This window comes from Rhineura floridana, chromosome 2 (genome assembly GCF_030035675.1).
Source record: "Rhineura floridana isolate rRhiFlo1 chromosome 2, rRhiFlo1.hap2, whole genome shotgun sequence".
Classification (NCBI taxonomy): domain Eukaryota; kingdom Metazoa; phylum Chordata; class Lepidosauria; order Squamata; family Rhineuridae; genus Rhineura; species Rhineura floridana.
In genome coordinates this window covers 53,257,871-53,269,897 of record NC_084481.1, presented here as the reverse complement: position 1 = coordinate 53,269,897, position 12,027 = coordinate 53,257,871, and the positions used below count along the sequence as shown (strand labels likewise).

The 12,027-nt window shown below is 37.8% G+C and overlaps 1 protein-coding gene across 3 annotated transcripts in view; it reads right to left on the bottom strand.

The window, feature by feature from the left end:
* ITGB6 (integrin subunit beta 6) overlaps positions 1-12,027 on the bottom strand; it is a 135,749-nt gene that overhangs the window by 67,739 nt on the left and 55,983 nt on the right. The window contains exons 1-4 of one of the 3 annotated variants that reach the window (XM_061608665.1): positions 9,625-9,696; positions 9,049-9,125; positions 8,136-8,215; positions 1,432-1,636 (exon numbers count right to left, since the gene is read on the bottom strand). In XM_061608665.1, coding sequence (XP_061464649.1) covers positions 1,432-1,636; positions 8,136-8,215; positions 9,049-9,109 — 346 coding nt within the window. In that variant the 5' untranslated portion in view covers positions 9,110-9,125; positions 9,625-9,696. Of the gene's footprint in view, positions 1-1,431; positions 1,637-8,135; positions 8,216-9,048; positions 9,126-9,313; positions 9,404-9,624; positions 9,697-12,027 lie in introns of those variants that run through there. The other 2 variants (XM_061608664.1, XM_061608663.1) reach the window with 2 other exon arrangements.

The window sequence follows — 12,027 nt, the reverse complement described above, 5'->3', positions numbered from 1 at the left end:
TCTGGCCCTTATTCCATATTTGTAAATATGAGATACGATCAATATGATCAATGAGATATGTGGAATGCTCTCCCCAAGGAGGCACACTTGGCATCATCATGATCTGTTTTTAGGCACAGGCAAACACATTTCTTTTCACTCAGGCTTTTGTCCCTTAATTTGGAGGGTGTGAGGTATACTTGTGGCCTCTTTCGTGTTTATCTTTTAGTGACATGGGTTGTGTTAGATCTGTCTTCTTATAAATACATTATGGATGTGTTTTTAGGTTTTCATTTTGTTCTCTTTCTTAATAGTTGGTTTTAATGTTTGTATCATTTTGTAAGTTGCTTTAGGTCACTTCTCATGAAAAAAAGCAACTAATAAATAAATGCAACTAATAATAATAATGATAATAAATAAATAGGTTAGCAAAGCAGTCTAAGATCCATGTGTGAAAAACAATAATAGGAAAATTGTCTGAGGAGGAAAAAGCTTACATAAATAAGCATGTTGGTTATGATAATGCCTCATTTTTTTCTGCAGCTTCATCCTCAGCCTGTTATTGGTATGAGGCTGTTACATGTGGAAGTTATTACATGTGATGACAGCTTTCACCGATTGCCACTGCTGTTGTGGAATATAGTTTATTTGCTGTCATCATAGTCAAGTCAATACGCTACTTTAGAAAAAAGACTGACCCATATTATAATAGGCAATTCCATTGGAGAAATTGTGGGAGATATGATTTTGTGTGATATTTATGGATATTATTATTATTAGTGCTTTTTTTACTAAAAATGCGGTGCTAGTACTTATATCTTGATTAAAGTACCATGGATGACAGCACAAAATGGCTGCCATGGGCAGGAAAAAAAGAGGTACTAGTACTGGGGAGTATTGTAACAAAAATGCCATCATCATCATCATCATCATCATCCTAACCTACCTCACAAGGTTGTTGTGAGGATAAAATAAAATGGAGAGGGGGAGACTTATCTATGTCACCTTGAGCTCCTTGGAGGAAAGGCAGGATATAAAAGCAGTCACTCAATCAATCAATAATATTAAAATCAGTTTTGCAATCAAATGAACAGGATGGGTCCTAAAAATACTGCTTTTGTGCCATATAAATATTTGCAATAGAATACAAAATAAATTCTCCCCTATACAGATGCAGTTGTCTGGGGAAAAAGATGAACCCTTACAGAAGTGCATCTGCCTTACACATATTCATCAAGTATTCTTTCACAAGTTCAATTTTTAAATATCCTAAGCATGTTTACTCAGAAAGATGTTCCTCTAAGTTCAGTGGGACCTACTCTCCAGTAGGTGAGTTTAGCATTGCAGCCTTAATATATCACATTTCACACCTTAAAGTTTAATATGAACAAACTAAACTATGTACAAAGTTACAAAATAAAAATATTCCCATTTAAGAACTATGCAACTTACCAGGCCGCAGTAGAATAGTTAGCTTTTGAGGAGAAATCTGTGTAACATCTGAGTTGTTTTCCTGTGGCCCTTCACTAAGTGGGTTGTTTTTATGAATTATCACTTTAGAAGTGGGGAATTCAATGAAATCCAATTGGCAGCCTTTGGAAATAAGCTCTTCAGGACTGTCACACCTTATATGAATTTCAGATGGATTGGTAAAATTCTATAACAAAAAGAGTTGAAGAACAGAATGTAATGCTGCACAACATGAAGTATGTCAATTATGCAGATTACGTTGACTGTAGGGATAGCATAATATTTTTTTCTATAAGTCATGTCATAGTGGGTGTACATTTGTAAGTGGGGGTACCAAGGAGAACAGCGCAACAATGACCACTTTAAAACTTTCATGTGTAAAAAGAGTGTATTTAGAATTCACCTTTTCAATAGATTAGTCCCTTACCCTTCCAACAAGAAGGATGATGTACACTCATTGAGCAGTTAAATCAATGCAATAGAGCCATTGCTTATAATTTCATAGTCATTCATACCATTAGATCCATCACCAATATTTTCAGCACTGTATAATTTAATACACATTACAGAGAGAGCTTAGAATTTGTGGACAGGGGATCTCTTCACATATTGATGATGAACATCTAGTTCTCAAGGTGTGCCTAGATTCTGATTGCCAGAAGCTGAAAGTCAAAAACTAAGAATGAGTCACTGTGCATTGAGTGCATTTTGAGGCATCACAACTGAAGGAGGTGTATTTGGAATACATGGAAATCTGAGCCACAGAACTATTCCAAAATATTCAAAAACTCTTGTTTACCCAAGGGAGAGAAGTTTTGAAACAACTTAGATACATTTTTTTCTTTGTTTTATAAAGCCTTTACACAAAGTAGTGTATTTGGCAAAGGAACTGAGGGTGACAGGAAGCAATCTGATAATATTAAGCTTAAAAAGGAAGCAGTTTGAGACTTTCCCGATTTAATGTTTTTCTCCTTGGGAGTATCCTTGAAATCGCACCTATATTATATTGTTGTCCTAGTATAAAAATATTTTCAAAAACTCTACTTTGTTACGTGAAATTTGTCACAGGGCACCAGTTAACATTAGAACCAAGAATGATTTTATTAAGTGATCGAAGGGAAGTTGATGAAAAAACCCAAATAGCATTATTGATTAGTAATCTTTTATTAATAATAATAATAATAAATTTTATTTCTAGGCCGCCTATCTGGCCGTGTCAGCGGCCACTCTAGGCGGCGTACAAAATCAAGTAAAATACAACATATAAAATACACATATAACCCAAGAACTTTAATATAAAATTAAACTAAAACCACCTACAACTATAGTCGATGAAATTAGGCTACCCCAGGGATCTTGTAGGCCTGCCTGAATAACCAGGTTTTCAAGGCTTGGCGAAAACTTGGCAGGGAGGGGGCATGGCGAAGATCATAAGGGAGAGAGTTCCAGAGGGTGGGGGCCACAATTGAAAATGCCCTCTCTCTGGTATTAGCAGTGAGACTTTGGGTAAATGGAAAACGGCCACTATGCCCTCTATCTTGGAATAGGTAAATAGCATATGGCTAAATTGGGAGAGGGAAAAAAGATACCATGACAAAAATAATCATTTGTGTGTATTATTGGGTCCTTTTGTGCAATATTGCATGGCATATAATAATTTATTTCCAATAATTATATTTCCAATAATTTGGAAATATATTTGAAATGGTAACCATAGAGACAGTCATTTGAGAAAAATGTTTGGCCCAATTTGCCATCTGCATAGGATTTTAAGAAGGACCCAACAGCAAGTGCCACTGTAGCCTCGTGGTCCACTCACACAGGCCTTTCCTAGAAAAGCCACAAGAATGACTAGTTCCAATATAGCCTCTTCTATGTTAGGTGGGGTGTGATGGAGTGGATTCTAAAAGGAGGCGAAATATTTTTGCTTTTTATTTATTTACATGATTGTTACATTTATTTACATATTTATTTACATGATTGTTACATTTATTTACATATTTATTTACATGATTTTTAAAATACGTTTTGCAAGTGTTTCAAAATTCAGAAATAATAACAAACAAAAGAATTTACTGAGTGCAAATAAAACCAACCCTGTATTAATGATATATGAGGTGGTTCTGGTTTCTAGTTTTAAGGTTCCATTAAGTTTTGACTCTAGTCTTCTAGTTGCTCACGTGCAGAAGCAAAGTAGAAGGGGATTGTGGGGCTGCACTTTTTATCATGTCCCCTAGTGCACAGCTGCCCTACCCTGGTCCTGCCCCTGCTGTGCATGTGTTAGCATGTCTGTCTGGGGCAAGGATGACTTTGCACATTTACATATTTGAGCAAAGGTTTCCCTGGATCCTGGGAAAATGCCTGAAGATTTGTCTGCCTGAGACTGTTATGCTAGCATGTGTATAGTGGGAGCATGGCTGGGGGGTGGGGGGAGCCATGTGCCAAAGGGGTGGAATGAAAATTGTGCCCTACAGTCCATCTCTACTCACTTTTACTCTTGGTTCAAGTAACATGTGAAGAGAGCTTCTGAGTGGGCCATTTTTGTCCCACTGTGAGGTATTTCCCCCCAATTACTTTGGAGTAAGTCCAACTGCATCATTTGAAAGGTCTGGCTTGGATATGTCTCTGTGGCCTTTGTCAAGCTTTGGAAAGAAAGAACATTCTAAAGCACATTTACCCCTGAAATGATATAGTTCAACACCGGGCAACTGTGGAAATAACAGTGCATGGCTATTTGTAATCCAGAAATATAAGATCTGCCTTTGTATTCTCCCCCCAGAATACACCATAATAATATTAACACAGACTTTTCAATGATTCCATCTACTGTATAATTTCTTTAAAGGTTGCTGTTTCTCAAATTTCCACAAAAATCAAACTTTGTTAATTGATATATGTCAGGAAGGGTTGTCGCTCAGTGGTTGAGTGCCTGCCTTGCATGTGGAAGGGCTGGGAATGTTTCCTGCCTGAAAACCTGGAAAGCTGCTGCCAGTCAGTGTAGACAGTACTGGGCTAGATAGACCAATGGTCACATTCCATATATGTCAGCTTCCTCTGTTCCAAAATGGGATATTAACGTATTTTTGATTTGGCATTCCAGCTTTCACATCAGAACCAGTATATATATAAAATAACCTACTGTTATGAAATGCTTAGAGACAAAAACACATGATCATCTCCAGAAAAACATTGTGAATTTGCTGACTTAAAAAAAAAAAGCACTACCATGTAAGCCCATATTTTAGGGATTGTTAGTATTTTTACCAACAGTCTGTGAGGGTGCTTGTAGACACTTAAAAAAGCCACGTTAAGAAAAAATTGCAAACAGCAACAGTAGCCTAATGACTTTATTTGGGATTAAGTAAAAAATCACAGATTATTCATACAGATCTTTCTCAGGCTAGCTATTAAACACAAAACAGATTTCACATGGGCCTTCCATTCTCTACACTTGTGTTGGTGTGCGGGCAGGCAAAACAGGGTTCTGTTGAGTCTAGTGTGCCTCCTTTACAAACCAGTAGTGTAGTGGCAAATTCAGAAATGCAGGGTCCCTTTATGATAGTCACAGCTCTACCCCCTCACAGTCATGCCCCCTTCTAAGATTATATAACCTTCTGCAAGCATGAAAGGGGAGTGTGTTAGCTACTGAAAAAAGTCTTCTCAGGGGCTGACTCATCTCCTTTCACTCTGATTGGCTCAATTTTTATGCACACTCTTCTCAGTGGCTAACACACTTCCTTTCCTGCTGATTGGCTCATAGGATGCTAGAGACATAGAGACCCTGCTAGGACCTGGATGCCAAAAAAGTAAGGGGTCTAAGACGCACACCCCGAGACTCTGGACAACTCCATCCCTTTTACAAGCATCACTATATCTGCACTTGACTGGATTGAGCCCAATATTTTTCCAAAGGAAGCAGGCAAATTTTCTGACTTTAAACACTCATTTCTGTGGAATATCTAGATGGATTAGCTGGCCAACAAGCAGGGATGGATGAATCTGTCAGTTCTGATTTCTCCCCGTTTCTAATTTTTCCAATCTGAAAAATTAGTTCTCTGCATTTCCACAGCAATTTGCAATTTAAAAAATGCGAATAAATATCCATCAGTGTTTTAGTACAAATTACTGTTAATAATTCTCCATGGCACAGAGTGGTAAGCGGCGGTAACACAGCCGAAAGCTCTGCTCACGGCCGGAGTTCGATTCCAATGGAAGGAGGAAGTCGAATCTCCGGTAAAAGGGGTCGAGGTCCACTCAGCCTTCCATCCATCCGTGGTCGGTAAAATGAGTACCCGGCATATGCTGGGGCGTAAAGAAAGGCCGGTGAAGGAGCTGGCAATCCCACCCATATATACGGTCTGCCTAGTAAACGTTGCAAGACGTCACCCTAAGAGTCGGAAATGACTCGCACTACAAGTGCAGGGACACCTTTACATTTACCTTACTCTTAATAAACACATCGTATGCAGTTTTGACAAATGTACAAATTTTTGCAAGAAATTTCCTGCAATATACTTAATTTGTGTATGTTACTTTCTCTAATATATGCATTTTTATGCACACTTTCCCCCAATGCATGCATTTTTGTACACATGGTTTGGCTGGAGAGCTACATTGCAAAATTCAAAGTGCAAATTTTGAAGGACAGCTGTGCTTTACTTTGCTTATTAAAATGCAGGCAAAATTGAATTCCCCACCTAACCTACCTGCAAGGCTTCCTCTAACTCTGTGATTCTATTTTTCCATAAGGCAGGGTTAATGTGCCATATAGAGCCAGAGCCTTTCCTATTATCACAATGGCTAGAAAAAGGTTATGCTATAATCATGGAAACTGATACCATACAGTGATAGCACTGCTAGGAATATTACTGTCCAGATAAACAAAGTATACCCATACCATGGAAACTAGGATGCCAATCATAGCACAATTTTGCAAACAAACAATGGAATATTCATCTATTTACATAACAAAATTGACACAAATTAATCCTAGCGGATCAAAAAGAAAAAAAGAAAGAAATCATAAAGGCTACCTATGTATATAGGAATTTTATTTTCAAAAATATTGTACAGATTTTTTTAAAAATGTGGCTTTTAAAAATTTGAAAGGCTGTATGGCATAAATGAAGTAACTGAAGAACAAATTCTGTTTTTCCCATATCTTTGCTTTATCAAGGAGGTTGCTCATTCTTTCTCAGAATGCCATCCAATACAAAACGAGTGTTCTGAAAGTGAATATTGTAGTTCACTTTCAGGAACAATCAAAACTATCAAGGCTTGGGATTAACTAAGAAAAGCAGAACAATGGAACATTGAATGATACACAGTAGGCCATAATTTCTGTATTGGGAACTTCTGAATACAAGAAACAGTTTCATAGACTGTTTTCTCCAGCTAATACATATGTTGTGAAAACAAAGCCTGATGCAGTTACTTAGAAACTGTCAGTGAAAGCCAAAAGTACTAATTTTCTGCAATTCTGAACATGCACAACTCTGCATAGAACTTGGTATGTGGCACAATATTTATATTCCTCACAAACTCAGCTTTCACTTTAAACGAAAACGAAGAGCATGGTTTAGTCATCCTTAAGCCCATTCAGTTCCTTTTGATTTCAATGCTGAGAGTAAAGCACATGGTTAAATATCCCAAAGTAAATAGGATTTTAAGGCCATTTACCAAGGAGTAAGCTTTGCTGAACTCAATGGGACTTAAGTTTGAGTAGGCACATATTAAATTGCACTGTAAAAAAATGTGGCTGGATCATGCCCAACGTTTCAAGCTCTCTTAACTGTGGAGAGGCTTTAGAACACATATGCAGACTGTATATTTAAGAGCTTCCAGACTCCATTCAAGATATATTTTCATGTAGTTGTTACAGTGTGTGAGAATCTCCCCTCCAGGTGCTTGGTTTATTTCTTCTCATCCACACTCTTTAGCACAAGCAAGATCGGATTTAGAACATATTTTCTGGCAAGGCATGGCCTTACCATTAAGCAAAGTGATGCCGCTGCCTCTTGTTGCCCTCATGAAAAAGCAACATTTTTTTGGCTTAGTTTATTATTATTGCATTTTACTGCCTGGAGCAGTGAGGAGAGTCGCTTGTAGGATTTTTTGTTTTAAGTGCCAAAATAACTTGGCTTGGCTTGGGTACTATGCACATTTTCTTGGAAGGGGATGGGTGAGTTATGCCATATACTTCTACTGATAGGGCTCTGCTTTGTGTCATTTATCCACCTCTCTATTTCTGTCATCATATTTGTTTTTACCCAAAACTTTCACATTCTGCAAAATCTAAAAAAAGTATACATTGAACAATCTTTAGGAAAATATTTCTATATGTTGTACATTAGGCTTATTCTAGCAAGAATTCTAATATATTATTTGAAACTTTCTCCTTGCCACACATCTATTTTTGAAATGGGAGTTTAAACAACCTAGTTTTTGTGTTGGATTAGGGTTTAGGTGGGTTTAAGATTGGGGACCAACTACTTGAAAGAGGTGGGGAGTCAAATATTTCACTGGGTGTGCACAATCCCTCAGGCTCTGAGGTAAATCTTTTGGTCCAGCTTGTGAATTACTTCCCTGAGGGCAGGATTTGAACTGGACGAGAGTTGAACAGACTTTTGTCATAACAAACTAAAGTATTTGTGTTACTTTAAAATATTTGACATAATTCACTTTACCTCTTGAAAACACCAGCCACAGCGTGGTCCAGAAAGCAAACACTCTTCACAGTTTACTGCACTCCCTGCATCACAATTTGCTGTATTTCAAAATCAAGAACGTATAATAGATTAGCACACGGTTTAATTATTGCAGGTACAAAATGTTCTGGGTAATGTTCTAACTTCACAGAAGACAGCCTGTTAGTTTACCCATTTCCATCCTTCGGCTCAAATGTATTTCAATACTCAAAACAGTGACCAAAAGTGCCATGAAAACTGCAGTCATTACGAAACAAACTTCTTGTACCAAACAATTTTTTAAATTGCGATTAATAGTTGGCTTTTCCCAAGATGATAACTGGCAAAAGAAAGAATGTATTGATATCTCTGTACTAATAATTGATCCTGTTTCGTGCCCTTGACCGTTCACTCATTCCTGATGCAACCAGATCATCAACTCTTTGTGCTCTGGACATTTTCCCCCCTGTTGTGCTTTTCAAGATATTTATTCGTTCTGTAAGTTTAAAAAGTATCAGGTTTTGTAAAGTGTAGAATGTGGTAAAAATTATCACACTGGATTGTATCTAACTAAATTCTGCTCCAAGTAGTTCTGTTGAACTTAAATTAGGCATGTCTATTGATTCAATGGGTATATTCTGAGTTGAACTAACATTGGACACAACACACTATCTATATGTAAAATGACACAGTCCTTAGGTCTCTGTTCAATACATGCCCTAAATACAGTCACAGGAACAAAACAATCTGGACTCAGTTAAAAACAAATGTATAGGAATCAAGCAGAAAGCTACCTAACAGGACCAGCTTATTCACATAAAAAAATGTTAAGAAGAAAGCAATGTAAAAAAAATAAGAAAAGAGCAGTGAAGAACATGTTTTCAAAAGGTGACGTGTCACCTGCAAGCCTTACCTTGTATATTAGTATTTCTTTGCAGAAATAGGAAAAAAAGGCAAAGCAGTTCAATCCCCATTCGCTTTCAGTTCTGGCTGCACATGTAAAACATATCAAAATTAATTATGTCCGGCGTAACGAGATCAGTGCAGAAACTTTCAGAAGTCATGAATTCTTCCACTGCACGTTTCAAGAACTTCAGCCTAGGCAGGTTTTAGAAAAATCCTTTGAAGTTACCAGAACACTACATCAATATAAACAAAGCAACAACACAAAGTGGCACCTGGAAAGGTAAACGGCAAGCTGTGCAAAAGGACTATCAGCGTGGTTATGGAATTTAACACAGTTCTTTATCTTACTTCCTTGTTTCCCTTATAAGGAAGACAGGTATATAGTCAGACGAAGGTGGGGGAATTCATGCAGATACAGTGCTGGTTTGTTTGTTTTAATCCACAGACTCGGTCTTACAGAGTTCTGAGAGTTTCATCAGGAACCCATAAACTTCAGAATATAATACTTTTAGGGTTCATATACAGGCCCAATTTTAAAAAAATTGCTAATTATATTAGCTGAATGATTATTTTAGTTAACTACCTGGAGTAGATGTGTACAAATTCCATTTTGATCAACTTCCTTGTTGGATCGGAACCTTTAAAAGCAATTCTGAAATGGGGAAAAAAGTATATATCCCCATTGTGTAATCCTGACCAGCAACATAGGTATTTGTCCTTAAACGTGTAGAGAATGTCTACTTTTGTGTTAGAAGGATAAAAAGAGCTACATTTGTGTGGTTAAAAAGTAAAACTACTAGGAGATACAGCTAAATGTCAGTTTGCTGTAAGCATTTTGAAATATAACCATGGAAATTATTTACATGACCCTTGAAGCTTACTAAAATGTGGGGAAACATCTCTGTTGAAGAATCAGGACTTAGGACATGCAGTCAACCAATTAACTAATTGCTTAAAATAACCACAGACATAAATGCTGTTCATGCACTGCCAATCAATGTTTTAGTGTGCTTCTAAGTTATGTGCGTGAGCCTGCAATTCTACAGGTTTATTCCACATGAGTGGATCTAATGCCTCTTCTGAGAGAAAAGGTTAGCCCTGTTGAATGTGAAAATCACTGGAGTGAACTTCACTTTTAGTGTGCTGTCTATGGGGCTTAAATGATTGGATTAATGCTCCACACTGTATTGGCAAATAAACAGGTTCATTTCGTTGGTTTATATACAGTTCCCTGGTGGGCCTCTTAACAAGCCTTCAAAGGATTTGTCCTAGTTTAAAGGATGAGAAGGAGGGAGGGAGGAGGCTGGGCTTAAGGGGAAAGTATAGAGTTCATTCACTATGAATTATACAATATATATCAAAAGGGACTCATTTAGCCCTGAATTGACCCCCTTTTGGATTCCATTTGTTTATATGAAACTAACATACTTATTTATTAATTTTTAATGTCACTCTGTCCCAAAGTTTCAGAACATTTAGCAAACTGTTAGTTCACTCTAAATAGCTTTTGTGATGTCTGTGGATTTTATATGCTGAGTACAAAGAAAAGAAGAGAGTGTGTATTTCACAACTGGGTTACTAGACAGGTACTGAACACACAGTTGCATGCCACCCCTATCTCCGAGCAGTGAGAGATCTCCAAGGGTCCCTGCGCTTCACCAGGGTTTGGTTTCCTTGGAAAGAAGGTCAGCGGAGACTGTGGAGTCTTTATGAAATACGGTTTATTTATTTACACACATTCCAACCTGAGCTTAAGATGGAGGGGTTGAAAGCATCAGCAGTCCAATAGATCTTGCTTTTCCATCAGGCTTACAGGAGGCATCCTAAAGCTATGGTGCAGGGAGCCAGCCTCTCTGCATGCCTCCAGTTCCCAGCCTTTCCTCAGGCTGGGAAAACTAAAAAACACAAGCCTCTCTTTTGCCCCAGGAGGGGGAGCTCTCCAAAACAGTTTCAATAACAATAGGATATCCCTGGCCCATTTGCCAGTTACTGGGCACTTGAGAGACCCATTACTCACCTGGCCACTCTATTAGACTAAAAAAGGGGACTCATCAGACCAGCAGAGCGGGTTTCTCAGCTGCAGAGCCCACCTCCAGACACAGGGTTCCAAATTAGAGGCTGGAAGGGGACTCATAGAAATCATCTATCCCAACCCCCAAACCCATAACTGTACAGAGAATGAGAGGGATCTCACCTCCTATCTGACTTCTATGCATTCAGAGGAAGATATGAAAGGGCCTTTCATGTGAGTCCTTTACAGACATTTGGCCAAATGTGCAGAAGTTAAGGCTGGATCTGTTAGTGAACAACCTCAGTCATCTCTCCATGCATTCTGTCTATGAGCAGTTGACAGGGCTGGTTTATACAATACTCAAAATGTCTAATCTGGCTTCGTGCATGTAGCTGGTTACTGTCTCTGTCTCTGCTGTACATACTTCTCTGAATGAGACCTACGTGCATAAAATCCTAGGCCAAAATCATATGGTTGATTCTTGGATTTTTATCTGGAAATTTACTGCACAACTTTGGCCTAGATTTTTGAAAGAATATAAAAACCTATTTTTTGTGTATGTAAGTGAGTTTGAAACAATATTTTAAGTTCAGACTTGCTCTCTTGCTTATACTGTACAGTAAGCTTACTACTCTTCTCTGTCCCATTCTCAGGTACTGCATTTCCTACTACCATGCCTTTGTGACTTGTGCAGGAGCTGGGTCTTAGAAGCAGCAAGAAATTATTGGGTTTACTCTATGTTAATAAAATTCTCATTTATCAAGACTAGGGATAGGATCTGTTGGCCAGTGCCAGTGTGAAAACATTCCGTTGACCGAACAGACTGGTATTGATTTAAGTTCATTCTTTGTCTGCTAGCTGCTGCTTTTACCAGTTTGTTTTCCCCCTTACAAAAACATTGATATTAATAAAGATATTAATACTGATATTTTGAAAGGAAATATAAAATTATTGCTCTTAGTATCGATATTTTAG